Source organism: Sinocyclocheilus grahami, unplaced genomic scaffold (genome assembly GCF_001515645.1).
Source record: "Sinocyclocheilus grahami isolate Dianchi unplaced genomic scaffold, SAMN03320097.WGS_v1.1 scaffold1009.1, whole genome shotgun sequence".
Lineage (NCBI taxonomy): Eukaryota > Metazoa > Chordata > Actinopteri > Cypriniformes > Cyprinidae > Sinocyclocheilus > Sinocyclocheilus grahami.
In genome coordinates, this window is record NW_015506188.1 from 212617 (window position 1) to 230612 (window position 17996).

A 17996-nucleotide genomic window follows, 5' to 3' on the forward strand; every position below is an offset into this window, starting at 1 on the left:
TTCATATAATTATATGAATATACATACTTATTTTATATATTTTTATACAATTTCATATATATGTATATGTGTGTATATATATATATATAATTCAAATAATATGTATGTATATATGTATTTAAAATTAATATAATAATGTATTAATGTAAATATAATAATATATATTATTATATGGCTACATATCAAATAAATCATTAATAATTATACATTAAGTATTGAAATTATTATATGAGGGGGAAGAAAAGATACAAGAGATTAGCACAATGTAGGAAACTGGTTGCCAGGGAGTTTGTTGCTCTGATTTTGTTCCTTTTTTATATGAAACGATTACATATTTAACAGACAGTCTGCGTAGATGTGCTTCACCTAGAACGCTGTAAACTTTGGCCCTTTGTAACACTAACAGCAGCCTACACACGATTATGCAACCAATGTGCACAACACACATACACATTGAATTATCATATTAAACCTTCCACACTCACCCACACATACACAAAGGTACACAAACTGTCAAACACACACTAAACTCTGTCAGACAGGAGAACCTCTTTATACATAAATGTAGATTTTTTTCAGTTTAGTCTATTATTTGTAGGCATGTGTGGTAAAAAATTATATAAATTTATACCCATTGCTTATTTTGAGGATCTGACATGATTGCAGTTCCTAAAGGTTACAGGCCGTCTGTCCATTCAAATAATTTACTTTCCAAAGGCAATTTTAACTTGCATTTGGCTTATCAAGTGTTAATCTTGAATAAATTTACAGTACACATTCTAGATATAAATTATATCATCAGGAAGCAATTTATTTCATCCAGATCATTTGGTAAAATTCCAAAGCATCTGAACTGAAAACTGCCTCATTTCTGTGTGTAATATCTAAATACAGTTTCATTTTTCAGTACTCTTTTACGTAATAGTTTTTTCTCTTCATCTTCTACAGATCTGCAGGACATTCCTGAAGAGAGTGAATCCGCTACAGACCCTCGGGACCGTGAGGCCTCACACTGCTAATGTTTTTTCAATTCTCAACCCAGGACTGGCCTGTTGTCTGATGGAACAGACTATAGACTCCATATGAGCAGGTCTTCCTCTGAACAGGGAAGGGTCTTGAGTAGTTTATGAATATTCATTTCATTATATACATACAGTATTTAGTTGTATCCAGTAATTTTGCTTACAGCTTCTGTGTGGCAGTTTATGACATGTTAATATTCAACATGTCTTCTCCTTGGAATCCAATCATATGGCTTTTGACATCCACGGACCAATAAGGAAATGCCAAAGCATCGTGATGGAGATGGAGTCAGGCAGATAATGGGACTTTGCACTTGATAGCAGCATGAAACAGTCTTGGGATTCTTTAAGAATCTTAAGATCAACCAAATCAACCAAACATAATTGATCCAGCTCAAGGGTACCGGCAGAAAGCAGTCAAATTGATGTACTGTATGTGAAAACTCATCACAATGCTTTGTACCAATTCTACACATGCTGGAGCACGCAAAACCAGAATAGAGCTTCTGGTTTTTTTTGTCTGTGAGAGGTCATTGTAAAAAAACGTCTCTTTCTTGTGCTTTATTTTAAATTTATTTATTTTCCTTTATTTTAAATGGAAAGTTAAATTGTCTTTCGAGCATGTCGAAGCAGTTAGAAAGAAGCCATAACTTGAAATATACCAACATAATAGACTGGGACCAAAACTACTGGCTATAGAACAGAAAAAAACTATTTTCAGAGACTTGAGGGATTTTTTATGAAGAAATTATATTGCAGTTAAAGCAATATATAGAAATATATTTACATCTATAGCAGAGAACTTAATAAACCCAGGAAGGTTATTATGATTGAGTATTATGATATTATAAATGGTTCCTCAGCCCACAGTGTGTGTTAACGGGGAATGTTTTGTAAATATAAGATTTATTGACTAAAATAGATCAGATCACCAAAATCTGCCAGTAACACCGACAACATTTGATGTGTCTTACTACAGTTCTGCTTATGTTTCAATTTTGCTTAAAAATGTTTTTTGCAATTACTTGACTGTGCCAAAATTCGCTTGGCTGAATAATGCTGAGATGTATTATGCTTTTATTTTAGTCCAACATTTCAGGAAGCAATGTCTTAGAAATTATTGTAAGATGATGTTCTTCATGTTTTGAAGTAACTATAAGAAACATAGGATTTACCGAAGTCACAGATCAAAATGTTTGTATGGAAAATAAATGACAGAAACATTGTTGAAGTGTTCATACAGTGTTTCAGATATACTGAAGTGGATATAGAATACTGTTGAAGAATTAAAAGCGTTGATATACAACAACATCATCGGGATTGGTTTATTCTCTGTCGTTTGTGTGTGAGTAAATCAAAGCGAAAAGTGTGATCAAATTAGTAATATTAAAGGAGCGGTTCACCCAAAAATTAAAATAGTCATCATTTACTCAACCTTAAGTTGTTCCAAATCTGTATGAACACAAATTAAGATTTCTTTAACCAAATAGTTGCTGGTAGCCATTCACTTCCATTGTAGTTTTTAATAAATGTCTTTTTACATTCAACAGAAGAAACTCATACAGGTTTGGGTGAATTGACCCTTGAATACCAAAGTCCTCGATGGTCATTCTCACTATACAGAAAACTATTTTATGTTGTGATAATTGGTGGCGAATTTGTACAGTACGATTTGATTCATAAGATTTTTAGAAAAACTAGACCTGAAGCTCCACCCCTAATACTAACCGTCAGTGAGGCATAAGCAAATTGTATAAAAAAAATTATGAATGAGATCAAACAAATTTATTTAAATTCGACACCAATATGCCAAAACATAAATTCTGATTTGCCATGAGAATGTGTTTGTATAAAATCTTTGGGATCAGCTGTGGGGCAGGGTTTGTGCTGCAATTGACCAATCAGAATTGAGTATTCCAAAGAGCTCTGATATTTCCACAGCTACACACAAACCGATTTTTGTATGTTTCTATCCTTATTTTAATAATAAAACGTGTATATTTAAATTCATATGTGCATTTACATATCCATCTGAATCCAGATCTTTGTCTCTGGCTAGCAGCTAAAACAATGTCAGACAAGGGACGAGTATTATTAGCTTGGTGGCACAGGCAGCATAGCTGGCATTCAGACACACATGTACTATACCTCATCCATCACTTCACTGTCCTAAACTGTTGAAAGAATGAGTAAATCTATCGAACAAATCAGAGCACATAAAAAAGAGTGATACACTGACTAGCTGTGCATTACAGTGCAACAATTGCCTTCCCTCACCTTGCAGTGAAATGCCTTTACCGGAGGAATTGCATGGTACATTATTTATCATAGATTTATAAAGCACTGACTTATGTAAACGTTCTATTTGTGCATAGTACAAAATATAGCTTCTTCCTTTCTGAATACATTAAGTAAATCTAAATACAACAAAACTAAATCTGTTTTATTTGTTCTTAAACAATGAGTTGCCCGACTGAAAATAGTCAGTCTGCTTGCCCAGAACCTGACACCATCATTGTCCCTTTACATCAGCAAGAGCTTAATGGAACTTATAGTTAAAGACGCACATGAATGACTAATCACTATTAGAAAAATGTGCTTTCAAATTCAAATTCAGATATTGTTAATCCAGTAAAGAATGCAGATGGATGAATGATGTGAAAATCTGTGCTAGAGGAGAATGTAACCTATTTTACACCATAGGCAAAAATATAGACAAGACTGAATTTATGATTTTGATATTAAGGTTCATTCCCAAATGCATTAGTCAAAAATATAGACAAGACTGAATTTATGATTTTGATATTAAGGTTCATTCCCAAATGCATGCTTAGTTGACAAATACAAATTATTTCAGTGGTTTTTTTTTTCTCTATTTTGCTCTATGAATAAATATATAGAGAGATAAATCATCTAGATGACGGTGTGTTTGGGATTGTTGCATTCCAAAGGCAATCTTACCACAACAAGTGTGGTTCCCCAAAGCCTTGTTATACGTGGTCAGGCAAGTTAATGATAGAACGGTGTCTCACATTAGAAAAAAAGCTGTAAAGCGATCATTGTGGCGACTGACGCGCCATAAAGGGAACAGCACAGCTGGGGATACGAGTAATGTAACACACACACACACCTGTGCCTGTCACAAACAGTGGCTTTGTCTTATTATAGCCGAACCACAGCTCTGTCCATTGACGTCCATTCTTGTCTCTGTCATGTCATATCTTCTAGTTCATTCTTTCAGAAAGGAATGATCTAACAGAAGAGAAGGATGAAAACAATAGGTGTGCAAGAAAAAACTAAATATGTAAGTGAAAGCTGTCTGGAGTGAATTTATAGTTGCTGACGACATTAAAATACTGTTTATAATATAGTTCAACTGAATTTTAATTATGATAAGGTCCTGAGAACCAACATTACATCACTACATCATGGCCACATCAGACCCCAAACATGACTGTATTAGGTGAGCTATAATGAGTAAGTGGGCGGGGTTTATTAGAAACTGGGCGGGGCCTGATGCCCCAAGATATAAATGCCTTCCCACTATCCCTGGCTGAGTTTGGTCTCTCTCCACTTTACTCCCTCTCTCTCTTTCTCTGTCCACGTTCCTCGCTTGACCAGCTCCTGTTCCTAAACCACTAGCCCTCATCTACTGCACTGCCACTTTTTGTTTCTGGTACCGTAAGACCCTACTCACAGACGCCAAGATGGAAGCCGTCAAGAAGAAGATGATGATGCTCAAGCTGGATAAGGAGAATGCTCTGGACCAGGCCGAACAAGCAGAGACCGACAGGAAAGCAGCAGAGGACAGAAGCAAACAGGTGAGGCGGAGGTGGAAAGGTCAAAGGTTGAGACAACTAAAACGTATATTGACTAAATGGGACAGGATGGAGATGCTTCATTTCAGTGCTGATGTTTAGAGAGAGCTTTTTAATTTGGGGGACCAAATGTTTAATCATTTAAGATGTGGTTTGAATGCTTAATGCACCACAGACCCACTTTTTTCCTTCTGGACCAAAACCGATCTGAATATGAGACAAAGATCTAAGTCATTTTACAATGTGTACATTTGTTAAAGGCATAGTCCACCCAAAAATTAAACTGTATGACCTTCGTTCTTCTGTGGGAAACAAAAGAAGATATATTGAATGTCCCATTGACTTCCTTGGTTACCAACATTCTTCAAAATATCTTCTTTTGTGTTCCACAGAAGAAAGAAAGTCATACATGAGGGGGCTAAATTATGCCAGAACTTTCGCTTTTGATTGGACTATAAGAATATAATGCACCTGGTCATTGCAGACAACTGTCTTAAACCCTTCTTGGAAAACAAGCACCCACCACCAAGGCTTGATATGTGAAGTCTTAGATACTGAGCCCAGCACTTAGTAGCAGTTGCAAGCCTGTGATCTGCCACTGAAAGAATGCAGGGCGGATAAACACAGTCTTAGCAAGAGATGGAGAAGGGAGTTGCAGATAGGGCTGAGGATGTGTGAAAGTTTTGGGTTGCCTGTGAGCGTATTTTTATTCACATTTAGACAAGCTGTAGCTTTGGTAAGCTGCATATCTGTGCTCGTCACCTCAAGAAGGTGGGCAAAAAGACACTGAAAAGTGTTGCTTTGTGCCAGCTTGAGGCAGAAGTGATGGGGGCATGAGGCTATGTGTGAAGTTGTATACTAGTGGATGATTTCATACCGATATTTCTTTCCCCCTCTCTTTCTATCTCCTCCACTCTCATATTTCCTTTCTTTCTTTCTCCCAGCATGAGGATGAGCTGATTCAGATGCAGAAGAAACTGAAGGGCACTGAAGATGAGCTGGATAAATACTCAGAGGCCCTGAAGGATGCCCAGGAGAAACTGGAGATATCTGAGAAGAAAGCTGCAGATGTGAGTGATTGATGATCAAAAAGCACCAAATCACACACAAACACAAATGCAATACTTTAAACTTTATCCGGGGATTCTTGTTGATCCCACCCCTCCATTCCTCTCATTCTCTCCATTCACTCCTCCACAGCTGACACCCCTCTTTTTGACTGTGATGTCAGCTAGCCAGACTAACTTCCTCACATAAATGTATTCATATTGTCATCAAAAATATCTCATATCAGTTTTTTTTCACTATTTTTTACAATCTTTTTAGAGGCAGCATAAATGGAGTGCAATAATTGGCCTAAACCTATAGTATATTAAAAACACTATATAAACAAAAACCAAACAATCAAAAAATATATTTCATTTATTTCACTTCTGACAAAGCACATAATGTGTTTACACAATGCCATATGACCAGTCAGGTTTACGTTTCACAGTTAGCTAGGCTGTATGTGCTTGATTTACTAAAAAGAATCAACACATTAGAGTCATTCGTTTGAGAACAAATAGCTATAGCTAATAGCCTACGATGGTTGCGCTATATGTTGTTCATTCACTACAAAAACAGTTCAGGAGAATAATTCGTTCAGAATCAGACCACACTGCTCTGCAGTGTTGGGGGTAACGCATTACAAGTAACGTGAGTTACGTAATCAGATTACTTTTTTTCAAGTAACTAGAAAAGTAATGCATTACTTTTTCATTTACAAGAGAATATTTGAGTTACTTTTTTTCCAATTTATTGACTGACAGCTCTCCTGTCCCCATGTTGAGAGAAATCAGAAGATGCTACTGTAGTTCTAAAATAAATATGAATATGCATTCATTAATCTCACTCACAAAATAAAAAAACAGATTCAGTATTCCTCAAAATGAATTTAAAAAATGCTCAGAATATACTCAGAATATAACGCAAACCTGCAATAATTAAATGTTAAACAACACAAATATCCTTTATGTATTTAATCCCATTTTATTAACCAATGTCTTTGCTTCTGACCTTCGATGATCCAGTTCAACCATACTAATAAGCACAAATTACTCTAGACAAACATTTGTGTGTCTTTTTTTATTGCTGAAGTGTGTTGAAATGTCTTCTTCAGCATTCTACTGTACGGACTTAAATTTACTTTCCCTTCAGCCTGAGGCTTATTCATTTCACTTTTGGTGTGAAAAGGCTTTTATATTTGCCAAAAATAGAACTTTTTTATTTTAAAAACAAACAAGCAAGCCCTGTCCAGATTTAAAAAGTAACGCAAAAGTAACGTAACGCATTACTTTCCATAAAAAGTAACTAAGTAATTAGTTACTTTTTTTATGGAGTAACGCAATATTGTAATGCATTACTTTTAAAAGTAACTTTCCCCAACACTGCTGCTCTGTATGTTGTCGATTCACTAAAAAGAATCAGCTCGTAAGAGTCATTTGTTCACTACACTTGTAGCGCTGCATGTTGTCGATTCACTAAAAAAGAAAACGACTCATAAGAGTCATTCGTTCAAGAATCAGACTACAATGGAAGTGCTCCATGTTGTTGATTCACTAAAAATAATCGGTTCATGATGGTCATTTGTTTGGAAATTGCTAAACTAGTCATGTTTGTTTTGCGCTGTAAATTCAGTAGCAATGTTTTGGTGACACTAAATAAAGGTGAACTCTTTTAGATTTAAAATGTGCTATTTTGTGCTATTAGACAAATTTACTTTGGGGAACCGTTAATTGAATGTCATTTTAATTTAATTTTGTTTTATTTTATTTTTAATAGAACCTGTTTATTCTGAATCAGAATAAGTTCTTGGTTCCCAACTTATCCATAACTCACACACGAGGTGACAAAACGTGTGGGTGATATTCTGCATACTCTTGCCTGCAGGCCTCAGTGAGAAAATTACTACCTTGAGACAGCTGATTTAGCAGCAAGGGCTGTAAATCAGTGTTTGTGAGAGGAACACAATGAACATAAGAAAGAACACTCCAGGCATGAACAGACTCTTGGTAGAGGTTTAAAGCTTTGCGAGTCTTGCATTTTTAGTATTGTTCTTCTGGAGTGTTTATGAAAAATACTAGCTTTTATCAACATGGAAAATTTGCTAATGCTTTCATACATATCCATCTCAAGAACTGATTCATTTCAATTAAGAAAAAGGCAATTCATTGTTGTAACTTTGTGTAACCATTGTGTAACTTGACTCCCTCTTTGACTGCTAAACTAAGACTGTGGCATCACGCTCAACTCTGTTACACCGAGTACGTCTGTCTATTGCCTGTCGTTGTCCCTTTGTTCTGGGCTCCGGATATAGCAGGCACACCTGTGGTCAGAATATTCAGCCTTCAGAAGATGACTGAATACCACAGGCTTTGAAGACTGTGTGTAAAAGAGAGAGAGGTACAGAGATATTGTATCGTGTTCTATCTAGAATTAAATAATAGTACATGAAAAAAAAAACTTAAATCGGTCTATTGGCTGGTTTTAGAAAGGTTTTGGGCACTTTTTAACCAGCTTGTTGACCATCTAAACCAGCTGAACACTAGCTTGACAGGCTAGGAGATGATCTCTGACCTCACAGAGAGAGGGAGAGCAGAAAAAGATTTCATGTCATACAATGTTAATATAACATTGTCATACGAGGAGGATTTATTGTTTTGAATCTGGCCACCCCTAATCAGACAAGCAGCATGAGAACAGTAGCTCCAAACAAAGGGTGAGTGTGGGTTGCCTCCATTACAGCTGTCGCTTTGAAATCTATTTTCATCCAAACCTTGAGTCAAAAAACTTTACCACCAAGCTATCACACCTTGCTACCCCACACAGTTAAAAAGAGTTTTGCAATAAACTCAGCTGGATTTAGTGGTAATTTGGAGTTCAACTAGTCACTCATCGTCATGCAGTGTGAGCTTGACAGACAGGCCGACCAGACACAGTGATCCGGTTTGAATCTGGGGGTGTATCCTTTAAATAGAGCTCTGAGCAAGCAGCCTTAACAGTGTCTAGAGCAGTCATGGTGAAAATGTGAGAGGTTGAGGATAGATACAACCTTTGTGCATAAATGTAGAACTGAAATACTAAGAACATTGCCACAGTTCCTTGGGCCTTCCAAATGCTTAAGGAAATATGTGTACAGCTGCTGCGGGTGGATGAGTGGGTCTTAACATGTTGATGTAAGTGAGCATGTGTTTATGTGAGTGTGTCTTGAGGTCAGAATGTCAAACCTTGAGCCTCGTCACCTATAACCTATAGTGTCAGCAGGCCATTAGAGACATAAGTCTCAGTTTTTCTATCAGCCCAGACAAAAACACAAAAAACCTCTGCTCAGTTATGTCACTTGTACTTCATTTCTTATCACAGTAGATTCAATCTTAAACAACAACAAAAAAATTGCCACACATTAGTTTCATAACATACTAGCCAACTGTTTTTAACATTAATAAGAAAAGTTTCTTGAGAAAATCAGCATATTAGAATGATTTCTGAAGGATCATGTGACACAGAAGACTGATGCTGAAAATTCTGTTTTGCCATCACAGGAATAAATTACATTTAACATATATTCAAAGTAGAAAACATATATTTTAAATTGCAAAAATATTTCACAATATTACTGTTTTACTGTTTACCTTGTTGAGCATAAGAGACAAAAAAAATCTCCTGACCCCAAACTTTTAAACATTTTCTCCCCTCCGTTTATATATAGAAAATGAAAGACAAGCAGAATATTATCAATCATACTGAAAAATTGTATATGATCATATGAGTGGGGGTACATGCTGTGTCAATCTAGATCATCTGGCGCCATCATCTGGTGAGATGGTGGCAACATATGATAAAAAGTGCCTTGTCCCAAGTTATGGAGTCTCTGGAACATGTTCCACACTAGTGAAGGGAGACAGGAAGGAAGGGTGAAACAGGAAATGATGATGCAACTTGATTTTGCTGCTTTTCTACAGCAGAATGATTCAGGATCAGTCAACATTCCTTTACCTTTAACACTGATCTGAGGCTAAACCTTTAGGGTCTGTCAATATTAAAAGTCTTTCAAGTAAGAACTACAAAATCAAGATATAAAACCATAGCCTAGGGCATACTTTAAACAGTGTTCAGGACACAGCGTACAGATACCAGAAAGATTGCACAGACAGGCAGGCAGCATTACTATAGTCTTGTTCAGTTTTGCCCAGGCCTGTGACTTCAGCTTGTTCACTGGATTCTTTTTAATGACCTCATGTAATCCAGTGGGTAAATTCTATAATGGAATCTTTCAATAGTCTTAAATCGAAATCACAATGTTAGACTATTTGAATTAACAGAAAGATACAGTTACACATTATTCAAATCTCTCAATTTCATAGGTATTCCTCAAAGGTTATTAAAAAAAACGTAACTCAACACAGTTCAACATAACACAACACAAATAATCTATAGATAATAACTATGGCAGACCCAAATACTACAAATCTGCCAATATTTTTACTACCAATACTGGTTATTTTTGTTTATATATGCAGAAGAAATTGTGATTATTGATTTATCTCTACTTCTTTTACACAAAAAGTAAATAATCATTAGACTACAACAATACAAACATAACATATACTATAAAATGAAAGTATTTAAATGTAATAACTGATATTACATGTAATCATCAATGTTGTAATAATAATAAGGATGATAATAATTTGGTTAAAAAATTAAATATAAGTCAAAGCATTTGGTCTGTTTCTATTACAGGCAAGCCAACAACAGATTTATCAATGTCCACGCTTGTGCTATCACTCCAATGCGGCCTTCTGTCAGACATATTGACACATGAAAATATATGACTGTGGTTTTGTAATTTCTCTGAATCAGGGTTTGTTTGCTCAAGAGCACAGGAACTTACTGTGACTCCGACAATACACGTAATGACTAGTAAAGGATTTGTAACACTCCTTGTTCTAGTTTACAGCCTAAATATGCCAGACATAATTCAGTGGATGCTGATTCTGAAGTCAAGTCAAGTCAAGTCACCTTTATTTATATAGCGCTTTTAACAATACAGATTGTGTCAAAGCAACTGAACAGCATTAATTAGGAAAATAGTGTCAATAATGCAAAGTGACAATAGTAAACACTCATTTTTCAGTTAAAGACAGTTCATCATTGAATTCAGTGATGTCAACATCCAGCTCAAGTATTACAAATGACACATAAGACCAAAACACATAATTTTAGTTGTCAGAAAAGCACCAAAGATGTAATAATGAATAATTACATAATGATATACTGTAGATACTAACTGATTGAGTTAACATTAATTTGCTTAATTAATTTGCATTGATTGTGTTAACATTAACCCTTTTGGCTTGCTTAGTTGGGGTTTAAAGACATATAATATCCAGTAATATCATTGATTTGACTGCGCAGACACTATTGGACATGAACAAAACTTGGACTGAACTGAGTTGAATGATGCCACTATTGTCTAGTTGCTTTACAACTGAATCAAATTTGTTAGTAATTGACAAATTTTGTAACATCAACTGATATTGAACTGGACTGAATCAACATTGAGCTGACTCAAGCTGAATAACAACATTGTTGTCTTTTAGAGATACTTTACAGCTAAATTTTGATTTGTCTTGTATTTGAATTTGGCATCACTCATTCTCTAACTTCCCTTTTTAATAAATAAAGCTCTGTACTGAATAAATCGCTATATAAATAAAGTGTACGACTTTTTATCATTTTAAATGTATATTTTTTAAAGTGATAAAGCATTTTAAGACAACTTATTTTAAAGGGGTCCTATTATGCTTTTTCACAAAGTCTTGATTTTGTTTTGGGGGTGTACTAGAACATGTTCTCATGCTTGGTGGTTCGAAAAATGCATTATGTTTCACAATTTTTTTTATTAAAATACCTTTCTCCCCAGCCTGGCACAAACGGCTCTATTAGTTCCGGCTTTGATGAAGGTCCACCTTCCGAAAAACAAAATGTGTTGTGATTGGTTAGCTGTCCCAGTGCGTTGTGATTGGCGAACAGCTTAGACGGTGTTTCAGTACTGCCACGCCCCCTTGCTCCGTCTTTCAACAAAAGCTTTTGGGCGAATCCGGCACTGTACTCCCTCGTGTTGTGGAAGCTGTCCTCAGTCAAATGCGCAGCACACAATAGCAAATTGGGGTTATAATGCTCAGGAACAGAGTTAAAAAATAAATGGCAACCACTGTTTCCTAACATCATCCCTTTTCGAAAGCCCAAACAAAGACGCTTGGGCACGGAGGTGAAAAAAAACGTGTTTCAGGCGGTTGCACACCGGACGAGAAGCGCAGCATCGCGCCACGTCTTTAAAATTCAAAGACTTTATTTTCTATGAGTGCAGGCACACCGGCGGCACCGTTCGGCGTCTGTCCGCGGCGCCCAGCTACGTCGTGTTATACTTATAAGAATTGTTCTAGACATGCCGAAACGCTGACAGCACAGCAGCTCTTCTTCTTCATCGTCTCGTCTGATGCACTCACTCAACCAAGCGTTCTAACCTCAACCTCGCCCCACCCCCCAACCATTCGAATTTCTGAAGGCAGGAATTCTTTGTAATGATATTCTAATGAGCCGCTTTGTGATATCACAAAGCCCGGAAACAAACGCAGTAGTCCAAACGAGCCGTTCGTTGTAGTTCTTGAAAACTAAATATCTCCCTTCGGAGTGGACTTTGCGATTCGTAACTTTCTAGATCTTTTTTTATGCCCAAACATATACACACTGACTAAAATTCAAAAAGTGAAAAAGCATAATAGGACCCCTTTAAACAATTTAAAGTTGTCACCCTAGTAGGCCCAACCCCTACTGAGAACAACTGAGCTACAATGAATAAGCAAATCATGATAAGGTCATTCCAAAATATGAGATACCAGCTAAAGATACTAATTTACTAATATATCAAAAAAATATGAACTCAACTTCCTTCTCAAAATTCCTAACATCCTAATGATCACAATAGTCTAAAAAGTTTCCCATTGATCTACGACTACGAGCTCATTCCTGGATTTTAAGGAGTGGCCTGGAATGCCAATGCTTTATTAGCTGTACGTCATCTACCTGGTCAGGTCACGTGTAAAACCAGGGAGGCTCTTCCGTAAGAATCACGCAGACCGCACTAAACCCCTGCTGACCGGAGATCAACCCTGAACCAGTTCCGCTGGGACTCGACTCGGCGCTGCCGCTGATCCAGGATCAGTTAACACCACATTTCTCAGCCCTTAAACCGTTGGAGACTGGGTGGGGTATCCGGAAGTGAGCCGAAAAAAAAGGAAGAGTTCAGGCAACTGACCAAACTGGGTGAAGAGAAAGCAAGGGGAGGGAAGAAAGACTTCATGACATTAAAAACGCATTCATTAATTCGAATGAGAAACCGAACGCCTGCTTGAACACGGCTTTGCTCGCGTTAAATTCAACTTTCAAAAGCTCCTGGCCGAGAGAATATATCTCGTTCCTGTTTTTCTTTTCACAAACACTATTATTTGTATCTAAGAAAATTCAAGAAAGCATCGGTCCAATCAAAGAGACCAGCGCGTGAAACATCTGATCCTCGCGTTACTTCCACTCGCTCAGAGTTTGACTTGCTGGCGGGGCGTTGGTGACTTGGACTTTTTTTTCTCTCTCTCTCTCTTACATTAGAAAGGCATAGGACACCTTTCTTCAGTAAGCAACATCTTTTGAGGCATCATTCATGTCCATAACTCAAAGAGGGCCACATGTTCCATGCTGAAATAGTTTGGAACAATTATTTGAATAATCCCTATCCTTAGTCAGAGCATTGTTAATAGTGCCGCCTTGCTAAAACAATTTTAGTCACTGTGTACACTCACTCATCACAAAATAATTGTGATCGCAAACATAGTGGTGCCGCTCTGCTTAAGCAGAAGCTCCCAGATGATTCCACCACATTAAATTTTTCCATTGTCTCATTGGTTCCAGTTTCCAGTTTTGACTCCACATTTGTCGCCAAGTCATCTTGGTTCTTCCAGGTTATCCCAGTGTTTCCCCATCTTCCTGTTTCTTATCTCGCATCACGCTCGCCGTGTGGCGCTTGAAGGTCAGTGGAATAGTGTATCTGTACTAATCTCCTGTGGTTTTTGTCATGTTTGCCTTGTAGGCTGAGGCAGAGGTGGCCTCTCTGAACAGGCGTATCCAGCTCGTTGAGGAAGAGTTGGATCGTGCTCAGGAGAGACTGGCCACAGCTCTGCAGAAGCTGGAGGAAGCCGAGAAGGCCGCAGATGAGAGCGAGAGGTAAGTGTGCCTAATCAGGCATACGCATTCAGAGTGATGTTATATCTTCATTCTTCCCACCCTAACTTGCCCTACTTCCGTTTAATTCGCTCTCTCTATGGAATAGAGGGATGAAGGTGATTGAGAACAGGGCTCTGAAGGATGAGGAGAAGATGGAGCTCCAGGAGATCCAACTCAAGGAGGCCAAGCACATTGCTGAGGAGGCCGACCGCAAATATGAGGAGGTAATTTAACCAGCGTTATTATATGCTATTTATTCATATTTGAATTAGATTTTTTTTTGTAGTAGTAGTTTCCTTTAAAAAAATTGTTTGTATTTTTTATTTGCGTATTATTTTTATTAGGGTTTTTATTTAATTCTATTTTAATTTTGTGATTATTTTTTTTCTGGTTTAGTCATTAGTACTTTAACCTAAACTTTACTTCAGTTGCCAAGGCAAAATTTCTATTTTTAATATTTTTTCATCTAATAATTATACTTTCATTGATTTCAGCTTTATTACAATTAACATAAACCTCTTTAATAGCTCATTTAACTACACCATATTCCTCAAAGTTAGATTTAATATTGCATAAATATGTTTTCTAAGTAATCATTATGACAAAATTATGACAATGAAGTATTGACGTGTGTTACAGGTGGCACGTAAGCTGGTGATTGTTGAGGGAGAGTTGGAGCGTACAGAGGAGAGAGCAGAGCTTGCTGAGAGGTTAATTTCAGATTCAAAATCAAAATATACATAATCACATTTATTCTAAGTACATACCACACATACTGACCTTTAGCTCATATTTTTTCTTAGTGTCCATTTTAAAACTCAAATTCATTGTTCTCTCAGCGTGAGAAAATGCCTCATTTTGCATGACAATAGGAATGCTCTATCATATCCATAATCCTTCTTTGTGTGAGAGTGTGTGTGTGTGTGCGTGTGTGTTTGAGTGAGTGAATTCACTGGCTTGACTCCATCTTAAATTCATATGTCCCCCTCTCTTCTCATTTGTGTTTGGGCATGTGTGACCTTTGACCTGACATACCTTCCCCTCCCCACTCAAACTAACAGCCATGTCAAGCAGATGGAGGAGGAGCTGAGAGCTCTTGACCAGACACTGAAGTCTCTGCATGCCTCAGATGAGAAGGTATATATGCTAGTTGCAAAATTCTGTGTTTAAATGTCGGACTTTGTGGCCACTTATGTGTTTGTTGGAGACGTGGGATGTACAGGCAATTGGGAGAATGTTGCTTTCTAGCTGGAACTGGATTTTGAATACTTGAGTGAAAGTGAGCTAGTGAACTAGAAAGGAACAAGAAGAGTATAAAACCAGGACTCCTCCCTCCAGCACTGGTCGTTTTTAATCTTGTGCTTCTACTGTTTTACCTGGTTCATCTTTCCACCCTATCCCTTCATCTTTCCACCTTCCTTCCACTCATCTAACCATCCACTTCCAGATATCATTCTTGCGTAAACCGCATGAGTTGTTTACTTGATAGTGGCATGATGTGCGTGTTCATGCAACACGCTTCAGTCGCTGTGCGTTTTTAAGTCTCATCTGCCTAAAGCCAAAGCGTATTTGTTCATGTTCTAAAACAAACTGCCCAGAACAGCTCATGACAGCTTTCAGTTTTACAATCACAGTAGTTTTACTTCCTTGACCCTTAAACTCTGCTCACACCACCACACAGTAGCATTTAAACGTGCAGTAGGTCCAAAACCAAGCACTTTTGGCAGAGGAAGACAACACAAATGCACTACTTTAACACACTTTAAACGAATAATATCTCCAAAAATTGAAATTATTTACTCATGTTGTTTGAAAAGCTTAGGATTCTTCTGTGAAACTCAGTAGATAGTTTACAGATTTTCCTGTTTTTCATATAATGATGGTGAATGATGATGTGGGCTGTACAACAAAAGTCGTTAATGCAATGTGCACTATATTCTTTGAATCAAAATATACATACACACACACACACACACACACAAGCCATTGAGGAACAGCATTTAAATTATTTGCTGAAAGTCCACATTAAAAAAAAAAATTCCACCAAGGATGCATTTATTTAATCAAATTAATGTTGTAAACTTATTGTAGTGTAAGAAAATAAGTGTTTTGGTCAAGTTAATGTCTTTGCATAGTAAAAGTATTAGTTTTCTTCTAATACTTAATTTTTTTTTTTTTGGTCATTTTTAGAGCTCCTAAATCTTGCACATTGTATGTGCAAGCAGCGCTGCAAAAATCATATTTTTGTGTTTAGCCATTGAGGAACAGCATTTAAATTATTTGCTGAAAGTCCACATTAAAAAAAAAATTCCACCAAGGATGCATTTATTTAATCAAATTAATGTTGTAAACTTATTGTAGTGTAAGAAAATAAGTGTTTTGGTCAAGTTAATGTCTTTGCATAGTAAAAGTATTAGTTTTCTTCTAATACTTAATTTTTTTTTTTTTGGTCATTTTTAGAGCTCCTAAATCTTGCACATTGTATGTGCAAGCAGCGCTGCAAAAATCATATTTTTGTGTTTTCAGAAGAAAGAAAGTGATATTAGTTTTAAATGGCATGAGGTCAAGTAAACAACAGTATTATTTTTAAGTGAACTTTCCCTCACAGACAATCATTTAAGGCCTCTCTTCTGCTGTTCATGTATTTAACATCATCTCTATTACTCTGCCACTGCTGCTGGCTTGTCTTCATGTCTTCCCTTTGCCCTGTGCCCCTTTCTTTTCTGCTTCCTTCAAAATCAAAACGGCTGCTCTGTATATAGCAAATGCGCTGAGCTGGAGGAGGAGCTGAAAAATGTCACCAACAATCTTAAGAGTTTGGAGGCCCAGGCTGAGAAGGTAGGGAGTGTGTGTGTGTTTCCTTCTGCACGATCTCTGACTGGTTGCAGTGTTCATCCCTTTTTTTATAACCCTCAAAGGGACTCTGATTCAATCCCCACAAATGTGCCTGTCAAATTGCCTTCCAGGCAATCAAATATAGGCTTCCTAATTACCAAACCAGTGATCTAACTGGTCATGTGAGCATAACACGAACGCCCTCATTTACAAATGCCCTTTTGCCTGGTGTATGGCTGTATATCATCATCTGAAGCAAAAGGCCACATATGTCGGACCAGATTACAGCGGTAGACCATTACATCAAGAAAAAGCTGTAATTGGCCGAAGGGATACAGTCTCATTTTCCATATCCATATCACCATTAGATGAGATTCCTGAAGCACTGTTGCATAATGAAATGAATGAAGTGTCACCATTTTGGTTTCTTACAGAATCAAGCGCAACCGGTCTCGGATGCCTTTAGACTAATAAAGCAGAAGTGACGCTAATGAATGCTGTGTTGCATGAGATCAACTTATGACAGAGAAGCGGCTATTGATTTGCATGTGATTCTGCAGCATGTGTTACAGTACAGTAGAATTTTAGATGGAATCCTATTATTGGATCTCATTTATTTCCCTAATCAAATCTGTTGTTTGTTGCACATTATGGTTTGCATAAGTAATGGTGTTGGTTAAACTATTAAAGTCCACAGCCTATAGAAAGTCAACTATTCCAATAGGAGATTTCAAAGTACATTTTTAGTAATTTTTTTTATACTGTATAATTTTTTTTATACTTTACAATGTTATAATGCTTGATTAATACTTCTTATAATTGCTTGTATTGTGTAAAATTTACTAAATAGTATGTATATGAAATATCAGGCATTTATAGGGTATCAGCCATAGCATTCATTTTAATAAAAATTATATATATATATAATATATAAAGGATTATAATTTCTTGTATGTATGTGTGTGTGTATATATATGTATATATGTGTGTGTGTATATAT

General features: G+C 36.7%; 2 protein-coding genes across 12 annotated transcripts in view; both read left to right on the forward strand.

Annotated features, from left to right (window-relative positions):
* The window catches only part of LOC107565575 (rho guanine nucleotide exchange factor 2-like), a 52392-nt gene extending 50064 nt beyond the window's left edge, over positions 1-2328 (forward strand). For all 8 annotated transcript variants that reach the window (XM_016250822.1, XM_016250829.1, XM_016250823.1 and 5 more), the window contains one exon: positions 949-2328. In XM_016250822.1, the coding sequence (XP_016106308.1) occupies positions 949-1019 (71 nt within the window). In that variant the 3' untranslated portion in view covers positions 1020-2328. The remainder of the gene's footprint in view (positions 1-948) is intronic.
* Positions 2329-4578: 2250 nt separating this feature from the next.
* Positions 4579-17996, forward strand: part of LOC107565576 (tropomyosin alpha-3 chain-like) — a 21088-nt gene continuing 7670 nt past the window's right edge. For 2 of the 4 annotated variants that reach the window (XM_016250831.1, XM_016250832.1), the window contains exons 1-6: positions 4579-4843; positions 5785-5910; positions 14028-14161; positions 14268-14385; positions 14801-14871; positions 15223-15298. In XM_016250831.1, the coding sequence (XP_016106317.1) occupies positions 4730-4843; positions 5785-5910; positions 14028-14161; positions 14268-14385; positions 14801-14871; positions 15223-15298 (639 nt within the window). In that variant the 5' untranslated portion in view covers positions 4579-4729. Of the gene's footprint in view, positions 4844-5784; positions 5911-14027; positions 14162-14267; positions 14386-14800; positions 14872-15222; positions 15299-16923; positions 17000-17996 lie in introns of all 4 variants that reach the window. The other 2 variants (XM_016250833.1, XM_016250834.1) reach the window with 1 other exon arrangement.